Source organism: Cebidichthys violaceus, unplaced genomic scaffold (genome assembly GCF_023349555.1).
Source record: "Cebidichthys violaceus isolate CVI_PGR_0920_01 unplaced genomic scaffold, fCebVio1.0.p SCAF_5, whole genome shotgun sequence".
Lineage (NCBI taxonomy): Eukaryota > Metazoa > Chordata > Actinopteri > Perciformes > Stichaeidae > Cebidichthys > Cebidichthys violaceus.
This window is the reverse complement of record NW_027176705.1, coordinates 15,736,971-15,755,242: the sequence shown is the minus strand read 5'-3', so window position 1 is coordinate 15,755,242 and position 18,272 is coordinate 15,736,971. Positions and strand designations below refer to the sequence as shown.

The 18,272-nt window shown below is 41.5% G+C and overlaps 2 protein-coding genes across 2 annotated transcripts; one reads left to right on the top strand and one right to left on the bottom strand.

Annotated features, from left to right (window-relative positions):
• The first annotated feature begins 4,425 nt into the window (after positions 1 to 4,425).
• LOC137887534 (cell surface A33 antigen-like) lies at positions 4,426 to 11,923 on the top strand. Its single transcript, XM_068730606.1, has 7 exons — positions 4,426 to 4,601; positions 6,124 to 6,296; positions 6,410 to 6,626; positions 7,395 to 7,559; positions 9,144 to 9,260; positions 9,376 to 9,502; positions 10,393 to 11,923. Exons 1-7 carry the CDS (start codon positions 4,562 to 4,564, stop codon positions 10,874 to 10,876), a joined length of 1,323 nt encoding a protein of 440 aa, XP_068586707.1. The 5' UTR covers positions 4,426 to 4,561; the 3' UTR covers positions 10,877 to 11,923.
• A 2,063-nt stretch (positions 11,924 to 13,986) lies between these two features.
• LOC137887658 (uncharacterized) lies at positions 13,987 to 16,087 on the bottom strand. The gene is made up of 2 exons (XM_068730784.1): positions 16,006 to 16,087; positions 13,987 to 15,811 (listed from the first exon to the last, which is right to left on the bottom strand). The coding sequence occupies exon 2, from the start codon at positions 15,500 to 15,502 to the stop codon at positions 14,012 to 14,014; it is 1,491 nt and encodes a 496-aa protein (XP_068586885.1). The 5' UTR covers positions 15,503 to 15,811; positions 16,006 to 16,087; the 3' UTR covers positions 13,987 to 14,011.
• Positions 16,088 to 18,272: the final 2,185 nt, after the last annotated feature.

The window sequence follows — 18,272 nt, the reverse complement described above, 5'->3', positions numbered from 1 at the left end:
GAATTACAGTACATTATTTAGCAGCTGCATATTTTTTTATTATAATGTTGCAACACATTTTTTTTTTTTAGAAATGATACAAGCTGGTTCCCCCCAAGTATTTTATTAGAGAGAGCTGGCAGGAAATCATTTCAAAAAGATGGGGGAATATCAAGTCAGGCCATGTGCAAATTACATGGCCACTTTCTTTAATCCCCAGGCCAACAACTAGAGACGGTCATCAATGCTAAGAGTGGTGAAATCCAGGCAGCGTTTGATAATCACTTACCATGGGATGTGGAGACGGAGATGGTTGCTAAGCACCTTCTAAAACGAAATTGCAGACAGTGCAGTTATTTTTAGTGGTTTTAGCAATCTTCTATCTATTCTTCTATATTCTTTGATCTTTTACGTGCAGTAAATACAGACAAAGGAGTTCTGTTTAAAGTTGAACTGAACGAGAGAATTGTTGATTTGATTTTCTTTATTTTTCAACCAAACAAGTCTAAAGTAAATTGCTGAACATCCTTAGTTGTTTACTTTGCCATCCTTTTGTATGGCTCCTTTGTATTCTCTGTCTTGAGTGCTTTTTTCTGACAACTAGTTGGAAGTGCATATAGCCCTTTAACCGTTTTGTTTGTGCCTTTTCCCCTTATAGCCTAGTGTATTTGTCTGTGTTATTGTAAGCCGCCATTACCAATAACCCCGGAAGGGATCAACATGTTTTCAACTGAAAAGAACTGAATTGTTTTTACAAACTATAGACTTGTTCAGCTTCTCACCCAATGTGTATCTGCAGCCCATGGCCCAAATTGATTGATCAAGTGGACTGCTGTTACCAACATTCACTTTGGAAGTCTACAGCCATGCTCTGTGAGGACGCAATGAGGTGCAGCGGTGCTTTGAGCTGAATGCTAATGTCAGTGTGGTAACATGTTCACAATGCTTGACTTGCTGGTGTTTAGCAGGTGTAATGTTTACCATGTTAACCATCTTCGTTAATCATCAGCAAGCATGACAACATTTGCAAATTAGCATTTAACACAAAGTGCAACTGAGGCTGTTGCAAATGTCCTCAGTTTTGCAGGTATTCGGTAATGAGGCAAATTATTAATCAAATTAAAATTTTTACCAGAAGATGGCGGTAGATGACAAGTTAAAAGATCACCAGGGCTGTTACAATTCATCCGAAGGGGGACATAATCGTGTGTGCAGTATCAAATATAATGACAATCCATTCAAAGTTAAAGTCATTAGGCCTTATCCTCTGGGAACCATGAATGTCTGTACAAAATACTGTGTCAATCCATTGAGTAGATGTCGAGACATTTCACTGGATAAGAGAAAACGTTGACCTGTTGGTCGCAGTAGATGAAAAGTCAGGAGATCACTGATGTCATTAGGGTTTATCCTCTGGGCATCATTAACTTCTGAACCAAATGTTGTGCCAATCCAACCAATAGGTGTTGAAATACTTCAGAATGGACCAAAGTGGTGGACCGACCAACCGACATTTAGATTACATAAAAGTTTTGGGTCGACTGCAAGTTTAAGCATTTAATCACCTATTACAACCTTTTATTAAAACAACATTTTGTGCTTTGTTCAGATCCAGCCATTAGAAACTACGACCCATGTAGTCCTAAAATGATTAAATGACTAAGAGAGCATAAGTCACATTGTATGAGTGGTACCACAGTATGAGACGTGGTGTTTTCACAGACTGACTGGTTGAATATGGCTGATCTCCTGTCGGATCCACATGCTGCAATTACCCAGCGTGTTACTGTTGAAAGTGATGCTTCTATGGCTCCTCAGTTGCCTCAGGATAATGGAACTTCACAGGTACCAGAGACAAATATGGACCGACAGGCCATCAGCCGGCACTTAAGCAGAGAAATTACCCATGTAGGAAACCTCACAAGTGATGCATTGAAATACAGACCTTCTTCAACACAGACGTCACAGATGGGAAAACGATGGGAGAAATCCAGCAGGGTGCAACGTGGCACAGAGAGAGAACCTCTCTAATCCCTGTTCATCTCGTGGTTTGTCAAGACCTGCCGAGCAATTTTATGTGCTTTAATTGTATGAGGTAGAAAATAAAAGGTGTCGTGGCGTCCGGAGTCATTGTGTGGAGGAGAGATAAGACTGCCGGGAGCACAAGAGATGAAATTAGTTTTAGTGGTAAGCAGGAGAGAAGAGGGAATGAGTGACAGAAAAAAGAAGCTGGAGGTGTCTCCCTTCCTTCTGTCTGTCTGTATGGCTATACACCTGTGCATGGGTGGAAACAAATTTTTTTTCCATCCTTCTGCCTTTCTGAAGATACAATCAAATTAATTATTTCCACAAGGAAAAGGTTATTCTTGAAGCACAAATGTCACGTACATATCAAGTATACGATTTAATGACGCTCTCGCTATGATCCGACACGTTCTCCCTAATCTTTCAGCAGAAGGACACAGTTTAATTATTTTCCCCTAACACCAACGCTCATATTCTCTATGTGATTAACATTATATTTGTTTTAATAGTGGGTTGAAGTCACTCCGACACACTGTGCCTGCTCTTTGAATCAGTCCGCTGACCTTTCTGCTTGGCATCACTGACTTCCATTACTGGAGCTCATTTTATCTCCCAATTAATGATCATGACCTAAAAGTTTACCTTTGGATTATGGTTACAATAATGACAGCAGGAAATTAAGCTTTTCAGACCACAAAACGCTTCTATGTTTTAAACAACCTGTTGTTTATTTTGTCTCATGATTTGGAGGACTTGTAGGAAAGGCACAGGTGTTGCTAATGACATTTTTATTATTTACATCCGTGTTTTACCTCCTGTGCATGTCAAAAAGCCTTTTCATAGAATTGTATTCAGTAGTTTTCATATGATAAATATATGCAAGATGTTGTCAAGAAGTTGGGGAGAAACATAATGTAGTGATTGGGAAGTGTTTCACTTGCTATGTGGCTAAAAATGAAAGGGGTTTGTTACAATACATTCAACTGCAGGATTTACTTTTGATGAGCTATGAATGGTAGGACCATTTCCATGGAAACAGAAAAACAACAAACAACATGGGACATAGTTTCTGTCTCAGTGCTTGATTTTTTTGCAAGATAATAATTATGTCATGGTGCTGGTGAATGTAACCAAATGTATCTCTTGTACGAATAAGTAAACAAGATTTAATGTCTTTATTAGTGAGTTTAGAGTAGGCACATTTTTGTTTACCTTTGGACACAACCAGGCTAGCTGTTTCCCCCTGTTTACAGTATTTGTGCTAAGCTAAGCTAACCAGCTGCTGACTGTAGCTTTATATTACAGACAAATTTGAGAATGGTATTGATCTTCTAATCTAACTCCTCGCCAGAAAACAAATAAGCATATATCAGAAAATGTTGAATAGTCCTTCAATTCACCTGAGTGGTTGGAATTAGATTATTTCCTTCCACATTCTACTCATAAATGTGCATGTTTTTTTAAAATTCTATTTTATTTACAATGTATTAAAGGTTGGGTGCTTTTAATCATTAGTATAGGCTTGTCCCATTACATTAGGACATTGTTGGATAGCTTTCAGTCACATCCACTGAACGGTGCTGTAGAGGCTACAACACAAAGCTGAGCCAAACACAAACCGTGAACCACTTCGTTAGTCACTCAAAAACAAACATTTTAAACTCTTATCATTGGAGGAGGATATGCTTGAAAGTACTTCCTGAAACCCTGTGATCTTTCGTTGTCTCTTTCTGTTTCGTTGTTTGTGTGTGTGTGTGTGTGTGTGTGTGTGTGTGTGCCTCGAGGTGATAGACCCTGTCAAACCAGTCTGACAGGACAAAACACTTCTCATGTTCCAGCAGCACACATCAGTTTGTCACTGCACCACCAACACATCCTTAGCTCTTGTGTAGTCTGAACTTTCTGTGGACTCGCCTTGTCTTAAGTGTAAATGTCACGCTTTCGCTAAACCCCTAAAATGAAGTCGTTTTAGACCCCAAATCTTTCCATGAAAAAAACCCCATCTGTCGCTCCTCCAAAGCTTTGTGAATATCTGGGTTTTGCCTCTTCACAGTTTAGAAAAACTGAAGGGAAACAAAAACAGTCTTGCACTTCTTTTGGCAACATGCTGTACATTGAGGAATTCAACTACCAAATATGTAGTCTTCTCCTATTTTTTAACCACCATAACATGGAATGCAAGCCTAAGTAATAAAATTTCTGGTAATATTTTGGTTATATTTGGAAACAGTGTTCCTGTTAATAAAGCGACCCTGACAGACACGCCACAGGGAAGGAGTAACCCTGAATACTCAGGTATAGGCTCTACTGAAGACAAGCCGACACACGCCAGGTAGGCGGATGAAGAATGTGTCTGAACCGCAGGAGCTGCGGTGATTGGCGGGGGCGCGCTGTCAGTCATCCAGACGCGGCGGGCGCACCCATTGGGCGCAAACCAGTCGGGTTTCGATGCAAATTCGTCCCAGGTAGCTTCAGTTCCCTTTTACATTTTAGCGAAAACGACCACACACACACAGAGCAATCAGTGAGTTTGTTTGAGAAAATAAAAGCGTTGGCAATGGAGGGGATGATGTCTACCTTGACTCTGCTGTCTCTGGGTGAGTTTACCTGCTTCAAATTATTTTCTTTGCGTCTTACCGAGCTGCCACACCCGTTAACGCACCTTCGGGTATTCTGACCCTGAGCAGGCCCAAGCCACCTGTTTATGCAGGTGATTCGTCTCGTTCGTTTGTGGAGAGCTTACCCCCATTTTTTGTAAAATTCATAAAAATCAAGAAAAAAATGATTTAAGCAAACTCGATTTTACAAAATGATAAGCACTCTTGAAATCAGCATCACTAAATATAAATATGTAATATATTGACTCGACCGGCATTGTTTTCTTCCGCATAGACTCGAAGGAGGCTTGTTTTAAAAATAAAGGGTGATACTCAATCAAATACTTAGAAGAATAAAAGAAGATTATTTTCACCTGCAGTATGATTAGACCCGGCCTATTACCGGGTAAAGCAAGTCTGTAAAATGTCCAACACAGGTTCCCAGCACTCATGCTGGCGTCTTGAAATGTCTTGCTTTGTTTGAGAGACGATACAAATTCAGTTTACTGCCGTATAAGAAATATAGAAAAATGTGAAAAGCTGGATTTTTTTTTTTATTTATTTTTTTTACTTTATTGATCGATTTCTTTTCTGTCCACTGACTAATCCGTTCAGCTCCTGTCTGTCTGTGTTTGTGTGGGTGACAGGGCGGGGCAAGAAGTTATATGTGCAGATCTCGGTGCGGAATCATTCACAGTGAAGGTGTTACATTGCCATTCAATACGATAATTGATCGTCTTTCAATCATGTCGTGATGAAATCATACATCAATATATTGTGATATCCAATTCCGTCGTCTAAATTGATAATAGCAAACACATACTGACTCAAATTTAACAGACGATCTGAATACATACGAATTATGTCTTTGGCAATGTCCCATGTTGTTGAATCAAACGATTGTCTTAATGTGATTAGCTCCTGTTTGTGTGCATGCCTGTCAACATAGTCTGGGTATTTCTGGGAACGTTAATTCGTAATTTCACTTGAAACTATGATGTTTGTTTTACACTAAATTTCGTCATAAAAAGTCAGAAGCCAACTTTTCATTTGTCAAGTATTAAATTCACACAAGAGCATACAAAAATAGTATTTACCATGTGGTTAATTCATATAGACTATTTTTTTTTTCGAGAAATGAAATTACCTATATAGGGATAGAAGATGATTTGGCTATATTGCCCTAATTTGACATATGGCTGGGATATATATGGATTATACATCGGTACCGTGATATCGATATTTACATTTACATTACAGTCATTTAGCAGACGCTTTTATCCAAAGCGACTTACAATTCAGTATCTATCTACACACCGCTACGGGAGGTTAAGTGTCTTGCTCAAGGACACATTGACATGAGACTAGCAGAGCAGGAGCCGGGGATCGAACCGCCGACCCTCTGATCGAAAGGCGGCCCTGCTCTCCACTTAGCCACGGTCACCACCATTTACTGTTTTTATAAAGGATAGGCACTTACAGCCAAATGGTAACAATCAACATTCTCTGTTTTCTGTGACAGTGCTGTCAGGTGTTGGTGCCATCGAAGTGAACATCCCGAAGGAGATGTACGAGTTTGCCAGGGGTGACAACATCACACTGCCCTGCACCTTTAAGCCCAAAACCGCTCCCACGAAAAACACCCTAGTCATCATCACATGGTCTGGTGAGGCTGAGGGCATCGAACCTGATGAGGTCAGAGTGTGATTATGTGTGCATGTGTGTATGATTCTCTGTAATCTACCAATAAAGAGAACTGTGTTTTTTTCCTCTTTTAATGTTCCTCTGATGCTCCTGTTGTCCAACAGACCCAGATCCTCACTTATTATTCTATTAATGAAGTTACGGACATCAAATCGCAGTTTGAAGGCCGGGTGTCCCTGGATGTAGATATTGCCACGGGAAAGGCCAACCTGAAACTTTACTCCATCAGACTAGCAGACAACAAGGAGTACAAGTGTCTCGTCAACATTCCAAAGGACGACGAGGGCAACCTGGCCGACACTACGATACTGGTGGTGCTAGGTACATTTTCATTTGTTTTCAGAGAAATCTTCCGCGTTTCAAAAGTGGGTGAAAAGAGTTGCGTAGTGCATATTGTTTCATGGTTCACATTCATTATTGTAGAGTAGTGTTACTATTTGAGAAGTTAAAGCTCAGTTAGTATCATGTTTAGCATTTAAATGTTCTCTGATGTAAATTATTGCTTATAGCAATCAATTGTAAAAAAATAATTGAAAAAAAACCTGATGCATTTAGGTAGATCATCAGGCCTGCTCCTGTTTATTTCTACCAGCCGCGACAGCGCCCTTGGTATTCTCCTAGTGAGTCTGAGGCATCATGACAAAATGTGTCCTGTTGACACCTACTGTAGCAGGAACTACCAAAGAGGACGTTTTGAGACCTTTGCCAGGTGTTGATATTTCAGTCTGGACAGAAGTGTGAAAACTGCAGTCACTAAACTGTGTGTTACAAGTGTGTGGTTCAGATCAAAATGAGGGTGGAGTTCAAAGATGGGTGTGGTCTGAGCAGGGGTTGCTGAAAGCAGGGAGGTGGAAGTAGGGAAGGGGACATTGACCCTTGTGGCTGATGTCACCCTATTGTCTCTATGATGCCTCTAGTTCCACCTGTAGTGCTATACTGTGTTACCAGGTGGCATCGACATGTTACAACTCCCATTCAAAATTACGTTACAACATATTAATGTCCTTACTAGAAAACATGTTTTATGTGTTTTATTCTTTATTCCCGTTTCTTTTTCACAAATCCCACTTTTTTTTAAAAATGTGTTAGTGGCTCCATCTACACCCATCTGTGAGATCCAGGGAAAGGCACAATACGGCCAGAACATCAACCTGACCTGTTTGTCTAAGGAAGGCTCCCCCAAGCCCGTTTACTCGTGGAAAAGTGAAGATGTCAGAAAAGCTCCTCGCGTGCCCGACCCAAGAACCACCGACAGTAAGTGTCAGTTTCTGTGAGGACTATCGATCCTGGAATATGTAAGTCAACTCTCGGCACATCAAGGTTTACTTACCTTGCTACTTTTTACATGATTGAAACAAACATTTCCCAACTCTTAAAAGTTGGTTGTGAACGAAATGTGGCTCCCTCTTGTGGACAAACAAGTGGCAATCTGTTGTTACTGATCAGCCAACATCTAGGACAGGGGTATTCAAGTACATTTCCAAAAAGTCCAGATTGAGAAAATCTCCTGGATGGATGATAAATAATACATAGAAATACATGTTCTTCTCATTTCAAGTACAATAAAGATGGATTAAAGAATAACTGACAGAACAGAAAACTTTTGAAAAATGTGCATCTTAAAACAAATAACTTAATTTTAGAAAAATGTATTTTACAGAATTGCCCTGCAGCTTTGAATTCAGTTCATTCAGGTGTGAAGTAATGCCAATAAACAAAATCATATTTTTCTCATCTTCTAACAAGAGAAATCTGTCTGCATGGACTTGATCTTTGATCATTATATCACTTGTTTCAGCCCTGTTCTCTGTTGATAACATTGTTGGTCAATGAATTAATGTGTAGTTCCGTTAATTTCAAATGACAGTTGATACATTTGCTCCATTTGAGAGGTACTGTTCCACAGCTGTCTGTGGGTAGCATTCACCTGTACAAATATGCCAATTTTTGGTCAAAGACTCCGGGCTCATTGAACAGTTCTCTCTTTCTATAAACCTTTTTTTTAATTTAAATCAAATAACACTTGTCCTGCTCTGCGATCTGTTTCCTCGTCTCTCCCCCGTGTGTCACGGTGTGTGTAAATCTCACTCGAGTCGGGAAACTTGTCAGAATACCCATATTTGATTGGTTAAACTGCATCACGTGACTCATTGGTCGGCGTGTTTCTTGCACCGCTGAACAAGTGCCGTAAATGCTGGAAAAGCTGCGTCGGTTAAAATAGTAGCGCTCCGTTAAAATTTAATAATTCTCAATTATCTATCAGTTTTAGGTCCTGGGTCCGGGTACAACGGCGTCTAGGTCTGGATCCGGACCGCGGTCCGCCAGTTAGTGACCCCTGATCTAGGCAGATACCAATATATATATATATACATATATATGTATATATACGTATGTATATGTATATATATATATATATATATATATATATATATATATATATATATATATATATATATATATATATATATATATATACATATGTACGCCAGTTAGTGACCCCTGATCTAGGCAGATACCAATATATATATATATATACGTATATACGTATGTATATATATGTATATATACGTATATATGTATATATACGTATATATATATATATATATATATATATATATATATATATATATATATGTGTACGTACGTACGTACGTACGTACGTACGTACGTATGTATGTATGTATGTATATATGCGCAACAATAACAATTAAATTGACAGGAACTACGATAAACAGCATTGATTATTGATTACTTTGGATTTTTTTTAATGAGCAGTAGCACTGAATAATAAAACCACGATGCCACTGATGTGTGTATGTGACTCTCTTTGTCTTTTAGAGGGAGGCATCCTATCTCTATACAACATCTCCAAAGATACATCAGGGTACTACACCTGCACCTCGGCAAACAAGATCCGCTCCGCCATGTGCAACATCACCCTCTCAGTCCTGCCACGTGAGATAAAGCAGCTTTTCATGACCTGGGAACGTCAAATTCCCGATAAATCTATCTTTACGACAATCCGTTATAATATGCATCATCATTATCTTCCTCTTCATCAATCCTGCAGCTTCCATGAACATAGGCTCCACTGCAGGAATCATTGGTGGTGTCGCCGCCTTGTTGGTCGTAATCATCGTCGTCATCTGTTGCTGCTGCTGCCGGAAGAAGAAGAAGGAGGAGGAATACGCCATGGGGTAAAGTTTGCCTCCCTTAAAGACACATTCACACTGACCAATGAAGAAGATGCTGTGATGTCAACAGGGGGGGACATCCGATACGGCCCATTCACGAGGCTGAATGAGCAGGCGACCGAACATATAGTATATGGGTTTTTAGGCAGAGAAAGTCTATCGTCCACCAAGACACTGACAATTAGAAGGCAAAATGTTTAATTTCTACAGCGCATTTTATTCACAAGGTGAAAAAATGATGCGTCAAAGAGACCTGTTCATAATCGCAAGTTCAATTGTAGCTCTGAAAAGATCAGACTCAGCAGAACTATAAAATGAAAAGTTTGCGGGTGTGAGGGAAAGCACGCTTCACACTCAGGAAGCAAAAAGTCGAAAAATAATTTTCACAGCTGTGTTACTTCCTCTTCATGTATGAATCACCAGGACAGACCGCTCCAAAAAATACTTAATTCCAGCCGACATGAACAAACAAACAAATTACAGGTCAATGCTATGAACATGCTTCAGATATTTGCTTTTGGTTTCCGTCTGCACGCCCACATTTGCTCCATCTGAAATTACTTTTTATCCAATGTCTCGGATCTTTTCATGCAGCCTTTATTTATTGTGTTTTTATCAAGCCCAGACAGACAGACAGACAGACAGACAGACAGACAGACAGACAGATTTTATTTATCTCACCATAAACAAAAATGCAAAAAGCTCGCACTCCAGATTTCTCGAGCCGATTTTGGGAAGATTACCTCAATGTTTCAGGATTTCATTAACAAACCAAATCAACACTGCTGAGGCGCTTCCATGGTAGCTATGGTGGAAACTTTGCTTCAGGTAAAGCTGCCAAAGAAATAGAATTTAAAAAAATAACATCTGAATGTTATGTGTTCACTTTCCAGAGTTCGCGAGGAAGAGTACAGCGACAAACAGCCGGTTAGAAATGGTGAGAGTCGCATCGCCGATGGACAAGAGGACGACCGTGGTCATGATGACTCCAGTGTGAGGCACCCTGTTGAAGGCAGTGACCACTACGAGGAACGGAGTGAGCGCGACTACAAGACCCGCAGTGACTACGACGACCCCCGCAGCGACTACGACGACCGCCGCAGCGACTACGACGACCGCCGCAGCGACTACACCGATCGCAGAAGCGACTACGACGACCGCCGCAGCGACTACACCGATCGCAGAAGCGACTACGACGACCGCCGCGAGAGGTACAGTGACCGCAATGAGCGCTACGACGACGACCGCCGCAACGACGACCGCAGGGACCGTCGCAATGATGATGACGACCGCTACGATGAGCCCTATGATGATCGTGATCTCGACAGACCGCCTGTGCCAGCCAATAAGCCACCGAAGAAGGAGTACCGCGACTAAAGCCGCCAACTTGTATCGACCTCCATCCTCTGTTTTATCTCCATTGACTTTACTCCAGCCAGTTACCTCACACTCAAGGCGTGTGACCCTTTTTGCCTCCTCTGATCTTGTTGTGACATAATTGGCCCAAACACCACAAATATACTGGTATCAAGAGGAAGCATGAGCTGTTGTTTTTCTGGAACAATTTTGTGAGTCAAGCTGTTTGTGGGAGGATGAATTGAAGAAGGGCAGGGAACCCAAAATGGTGGCCACAAAGCCCATCTGATCCGTTTTTATACAGGGAGTGGGTGGGGTGGGTGGAGTCAACAGTCACAGACTCCGGTAGTCTCAGGTCTACACAGTGCCCAGGGCAAGATCTGTATCTCTGTTGTGAACCAATATGGCGTCATACAAATAGTTGGAACATTTCACACATCCCTAGACAAATTTGTATCTTTGTAATTCCGAAATGAGGTGGTATTTTAGCTTTAAACTCGACTTGTTGCCATTGTTAAATAAGAGTTCATGTCTGGGTGTAAGTGGTGGTGGTTTTTTATTTTTATTTAATTTGTTCAGGAAGTTACCTCCACATAAAAGAAAAGGTCTTCCGCTTTGTGTCATTCTTTGCGCTTCATGGGATTGTTTGTGTTTATTTGAGTTCTATACTGTACTTGTATAGAAACATGTCCTCTCTATTTCGTGCTTTCAGTTTTTTTCCACAATATTATAGAAAGTAAAACTACAGCTTCCTCTGTGTGGAATGATAGCGTCACCACTGCTCTCTTTTTTTGTATAAATTGCAAAGGAAAATAACCATTTTAATTTGAATACATCTAAACTTTGAACATATGCAGTATATAACCGCCTTATGCCATGTCACTGTCAAATATGTTTTTATGTTGAATTATTTTATAGAGATTTCTGTTGAACTGCAGTTACAATGTACAGTGACAATGCACATTGTACAAATGCAACTATTTTATCTCAGCAATGGTAATGTTACCAGTTTTACATTGGGATTTGTGTTATGAAATATGCTTTAAAAATAAACCTGAAATGAAATGAACAAAACAGCTTCTTGCAACTGTATGAATCCTGAACACTAGATGGCGACCTTACACTTCCCAGACAAATAAACTGTCTTATCATGTTACATCAGTGGTCTTCTCTGCTGGCCTAAACAGAATCACAAAGTTATAGCTATTTTATAATTTAATAATTTTTCACAAATACACTACAAGTATTATAATATTGTTTCCCATTAGCTTATTTTCTCATTGCACAGCTCCTGTTTTCCTCAGTTGCTCTGCTTCCAGTGCAGTTTGTTTTAAGTAGAGCTCTTATCCAATCAGATTCAGCCTCTATGTCTCTATGTAAGGAGAGAGGCCCGAGGTCCTCTAGGTAGACCTTACAGATTAAAGTATATGGGGACGATATTATTGATTGTCATCGTCTTCAACCAATCAGATCTTTAGTTTGACATGTTGGGCGTATTCTTTGACGTGCCAGAGCTACCCAGGTAGCCTGCTAAGTACGTCGGCATTAAGGTGCGCCGTGATTGGTCAGTGTGCCAGCGTGACTTTTGTCAAACAGAAAGCTAGCTAGCAGATCTTAGTGTTTAGTAAGAGTTCAAGTTGAAACATATGTAAGAAGTTATGACATTGACATGACATTTTTAAATGGATTTCTGAAGAAGGACATTTCCAGAAAAGCTGGACATCGTATCAAAGGGTCGGTCAAGCCCACAGCTAGCAGCCCCGACCCAGCATGGAAAAGGATTTGTACAAACGGTATTTCTGGCTGACAGCGGTGGGGAAGTGTTGCATATTTTATGGCTAAGAATGTGTTTCATTTGCAACTGAGCTCTTGGTGTTTGGAGCTGTTTGGAGCTATGCTACGCTAACCAAGGCAGCTACACTACGTGCTTTTGAAAACTTTTGGAGAGACCTGAGTGGACTTTATAAGTGAAGAGCAGCTGTGGTAAGTTAACTGATTCTGAGTCTTTACATCTGCAGTAGCGTTTCTACTGTGTTAATTTGTCTATCGTGTCGTTTTTATGAATAATATGAATGGCTCGTGCTCTAGCGCTGCAGTGCTGCTGAATTGATTTGTTGCTTTGTTGTCATATAAATATATGTGACTGGTTATTGTGAGTTTTTCTTGTCATTGTGTTAATTACATTGATTTGGACTATATGCATCGTCCGTTAATTATGAAGCATCCCGTCATGCGCGCGGTTATTGTTCGGACAATTGAATCCGTTCGGGCTGTTTCCCCGCTAAGCTAGTTAGCTTAGCCCCCCTGAAGACATGCGCGGTGCCGCAGCCTTTTGTTATTGTTCCGGGTTCAGAGGTCACAAAGCCTGTTGTCTGTTACGTGAGCGCAGTCCACCGAAAACATTATATTTCCCACAATTTAAGCTTCTGGATTTTCCAAATGCTCTAGTATTATTCAAACGTATTGTCCGGTTCTTAAGCCTCGTACCGAACGGTTTAATACGAATACGTGTATTATTACACCCCTAGAAACAAATAACCATAGCTGTGACGTCATAATGAGCTTATTTGGACATGGCTCAAGTCTAGTAGGACAGCACAGAAGGCCCAGGTATAAAATGCACGGTCCGCCACTGCATTACATTCATACTACATGTGGGGTAAAAACAAAACATAATTTATTGGTAGTAGTAGTAATACCAGAGGTTTATTAATTATTATTATTGTCTTAAACTTTTATTTTACTAATTGTTTTGTTAAAAAAATGGCTTCGCCTCCATCACTGCCACCATCCATTGTCTGGAAAGAGCGTCTCGGCGCCTCCCCACCCTACTGCGTAAAGTTACACAACTAAGCAACTACCACCGGATTTGGGGAAATTTGGACTTCAAAATAAAATAACATAATTATAAAAAACAGATGCCCTTATTTCAACCCTTATGTTAGTTTGGTGGGATTTTCTCCCTGCACTTTTGTTTGGAACAACTGAATCCAATCGGAAGCATAAAACATTTATTTACTTTTGACACATTTAATGACACATTAATACATTTGTTATACATTACATACATTACTTACAATATTTACAGCATACTACATACAAAAAGTAAGACACCAAAGAGCGCATTCAAAAGATGGTGTTAAATTAGATAAGAGGTTAAATTACAGTTTGACTGAACAGAGGTGGGCTGAAGTCCGGTCGTGGGTTTCCTTGTGCGTAGCAGAGTCTCTCATATTTGATTTGGAGGGCGCTGTGAGTTTTAAGCAGCTCATGATAGTCAGAATTAATGTCACTGTGTCTCCTCCCTAGATCTGTGTATTCCCGCTGCAGGTGGTGCAGAGCCTTTGTGCTCTCTTCTAGGGCAGTTCTCTGCTGGTTGAGCCTGAGCTCAGCGTCACTGATGTGTCTGAGCTGAAAGTTTGACTCCACCAGCTGTTGTCCCTGAAGCCTGCAGACGTCGTCCTGGGCTTTCTTTAGAGCCACGGCCACTTCCTGCTTCTCCTCCAGAATTTCAATCTGCCGGGTCAGCGCTTCCTTGAGCTTGACTCGCTGCTCCTCACACCTGGCCCTTTCTTTCTCAAGAGCAGATGCTATCTGCTGCAACTCAGAGACTGTTGCCTTGTACTGTTTTAAGGCATCTTCAAGTTCTGCCCGTCCTGTCTTGCTCTCTGACTGCTGTGCTTTGAGCCAGTCTACCGCGCACTGGAGCTTAGTGATGGTGAGCTGATTCTCAGAGATGGTATCATTTTGCTTTGACATGGTATCATTTTGCTTTGACATCAGCTCTTCGTGGCGCTCAGAGAGAGAGAGGTGTTTCGATCTGGTTCTGTCAAATTCGGTCTCCATGACGTGGAATTTAGCCCTGATGTCTGCATTCTCCATCCTCAAAGTCTTCATGTCGTACATCAGATGCTCTGAGTTTGCAGATGCGTCTCTCAGCTGGTTACGGAGGATTGTCAGAGGTTCCACTGACGCCTGCTTTTTCAAGATCATCTGATCAAAGCGCTTCTTCTCACTTCCGAGCAAAGACCGTAAGAGCTTTTCGCCGACCAGGCTCTTTTCCAAAGCCAGAGTCTTCTCAGAGAGCTCCTTCTCTTGCATCTGGAACCGAGCGTCGTTCTCCTTCTCAACGGCCTCCTCGCGTCTGCTGCAAGCTTCTCGGTCGTCCTGAAGCTGCTTTTGATGAAGCTGACTCTCAGTTTGCGCAGCCTCAAGTTCACCTTGCAGCCATCTGTTCTCAGAGGCGAGGTGTTGGTTCTCATGAGTCAGATGGTCCAGTTCTTCTGCTTCCTTCAGCTGCTGAGAGACGCCAGCCTCATAGTCCCTCTGGGGTGAACAGTTTTTGGTTTGTTCCTCGTTGAGGTCTGAGGCCCCCCGGTTCACTTTCTCCTGCAGCGTGGACACAATGTGGTCCTTGGCTTCAACGTCGCTTTGAAGGTTCTGTATGTCGAGGCGCAGCGATTGAATTGTATCGTCTTTTTCCAGACTTTCCTCCTGCTGCTCAATGAGTTCGTCCTTCAGTGCCTTAATTTTGGCAAAACTCACCATATTACGCTGTGCTTCTTTTTCGTGATGACAAGAAGACGCCTCCAGATCCTTCTGGAGCTTCTCAATCAACTTCATGTCCTCTTTGATCTCTGCGGTCATTAAGCTGTTTGCGTCTTTTAGCTTTGCCTTGCTCCTCTGCTGGTCTTTCTGTGACTTCTTGAGATCAGCCACTTGGGCCTTCAAGCACTCCACCTCAACACGAAGGCTGTCTTTTTCAGCTTGCCGGTTCCTCAGAGTCTTTGCTAGAGCCTCTTTTTCTTTCCGCTCCTGCTTCAGGGCTGCTTTGTATTGAGCTTTAGCGTGTTTTACCTTCTTCAAGGCCTCTTTAAGAGCAGCCGTGTCTCTTCTCGCCACCTCAAGGGCTTCATCACGACCATCGGATTGCTCAGATCTCTCAGATTCCTCTGCCTGTGGGAGATAAAACAGTTAGTTTGTTGTGCTTGTGCAGTATTTTGAGTTAAATATGAAAAGTGTAGGGTTCACTCTTGAACAATCAGCTGTGCAGCTTTAGGAAATAAACAAAATGATGACACAGCACATAAGTCATCCATATGATAACAGCACTACACTAGGACTAGCAAGCAAAAGAAAAATAGGTTGACCTTTTGGTTAAAGTGAGTGTTTGGTTTGTCCGTTCTCAGCTGCTGTAGAAATATGGCCGGTGCAAGATGGGGAAAGATTCTTAGTAGGGGTGTAACGGTTCACAAACTTCTCGGTTCGGTTCTATATGATACAGTGGTGCCACGGTTCGGTACGTTTCGCTACAGCAAAAAAGCAGAAATGCCAAATCCTCGCTGGTGAGACTCTCAAGTAATCTTTAACAATGAAAGGTCGTGTTTGATACTTAAGATCTTCTCTAAAATCTTCCTCTAGAATCTCAAACGGACACGTTTCCTGGAAAGTTTTATTTTTCAGACTTAGTTACAGCGCTGCAGATCTTACTCTATCTCTCTCCTCATATTTACTTTAATATTAACACTTACACACAAAGGTTTACTAGATTATGATCCATAAATGTGGTCAACACTCGTCTCTCACTCGTTCCCTCGGTGTCGTTGTTTCTGTTCTCACTCGTAGCTCTGCTGGTGTCTGAAGTCTCTGTGTTACTGGAGAGCAATCCGTGTTTTGTTCCTTTATAGTTTGTGTGTTAACTTGTTGTACAGAACAAAATAAACATTAATAAGAAAAGGAAAGTCCTCCGTTTTGTGTCCGTCCTCCCTAAAGCCGCTAACGTGTCTTCAGACGGCCGCTCCGTAGGTCTGACACGCGGCTCACTGATCGCTCCATTAACGGCTGCTTCCTCCGTAATAATACAGACTTTAACTGAACAACAGCGCTAGTAAAGACAACACAGTCAACAACGCCTGTAATCAGTTCTCCACGTTGAATTAACCTGGTAGTCGATCGGTAATCAACACTGTTGTTGTTTGTGAACATCCGGTCACGTGATAGGAGCGCGGCGAATCAGGGAAGGACATCACGTTACGTCGGGTGGGTTGCCATGTTTGAGCGCAGTGGCTCCACCAATTTCAGCTATATATTTTTTTTCAAAAGCAATTTCATATTATTGTTCGGTTCGTAATGCGTACCGAACCGCGTGCCCCGTACCGAACGGTTCAATAAGAATATGTGTATCATTACACCCCTAATTCTTAGTTCCAGTTGATTTTACAGTAATGAAAACCCATTTCTGATTCAAATTGATCCCACTAAATACTACAAAGTGTCCCTTTTAAGGCGTTGAAAGTGGGGGAGATGTTTAAACAAAAATAGACAGAGGTGTCAGCTGCATTATCTGACTTTTTCACTGTTTTGATGTGTGTGTAAATGCATGTCATTCATCTTAATTCTTACCTCACAGCTGGAACTGTAACTGTTGTTTTCTCTGCTGTTGGAGTTAGAGGACTGCTCCTGAACCTCCTCCACACCTTCCTCAGGCCCCTCTGCGTGGTCCTGAACTTCAATATCCTCCTCCTTCTCTTTCTCCTGAAACTCCTCCATTATGTCCTCCTCAATCTCTTCTTCAATCTCTTCTACAACAGAAATGTCCTCAGAGGGACACTTCCTGAAGAGCCATGAAGAGTCCGGGTTTGGCAGAGAGAAAAGTACTCCTGATCTCTCTTTGTCCATTTTTGTTACCTTTAAAGAAATGTCTGCGCCTTACTGACAATGTGACTTCAATGTAGCCGGGTTAAAACCTCGCTTTTTGTAATGTCCAACAAGTAGCCAGCAGTGTGTCCAACAAGTTCTAGGTAAGGTGAATTATGACACATTAGGTTATGAATCATCATGATTGACATGTTATGATTCAAAACTGTCACATTGTGCATTCTGGGTGCCAGGTTACCAGAATTCCAAAGACAAGGGTTCTCTCCCTTTCCCCTCTTGGTACTAGCCATGTGTAGTTTTCCTTTTACTTGGCCAGGCACATCAAATAAAAACTATCTGCAGGACTGGATATCAAAGTGTGAGGCGTGTGAGAAAACATGTTTTTAGGTGATCTGACCATTTCAGTTCTCAAAGGCTTTCCCAGTGCAGCTCCTGCATTGGGCAGTAAAACATGAGTAATAGAAGGCTTTACAAATGAAAAAGTGAATGCAACAATAAGAAGATAAATAAGTAGCAGACTTCACACATTAAGTCCACAAGACAGACAAGACCGTTGGCTCTGTCAGTACGTTACTAATGTTTGCACTGTAAGCGCTGTCAGCACCGTTAGCTGTGAGACGCCGGCTCGCCTTTGCCAACGAAATTTGCTGTTATTCTGGAAACCGTTGCCGGAAGTGGTGAGTTTTATTCTGACAAGCTTGACGCTGGTCCCGGTCCCACAGCCGCTGCCCCTCGCGCCGTGGTCCCGTTATCTGCCAGT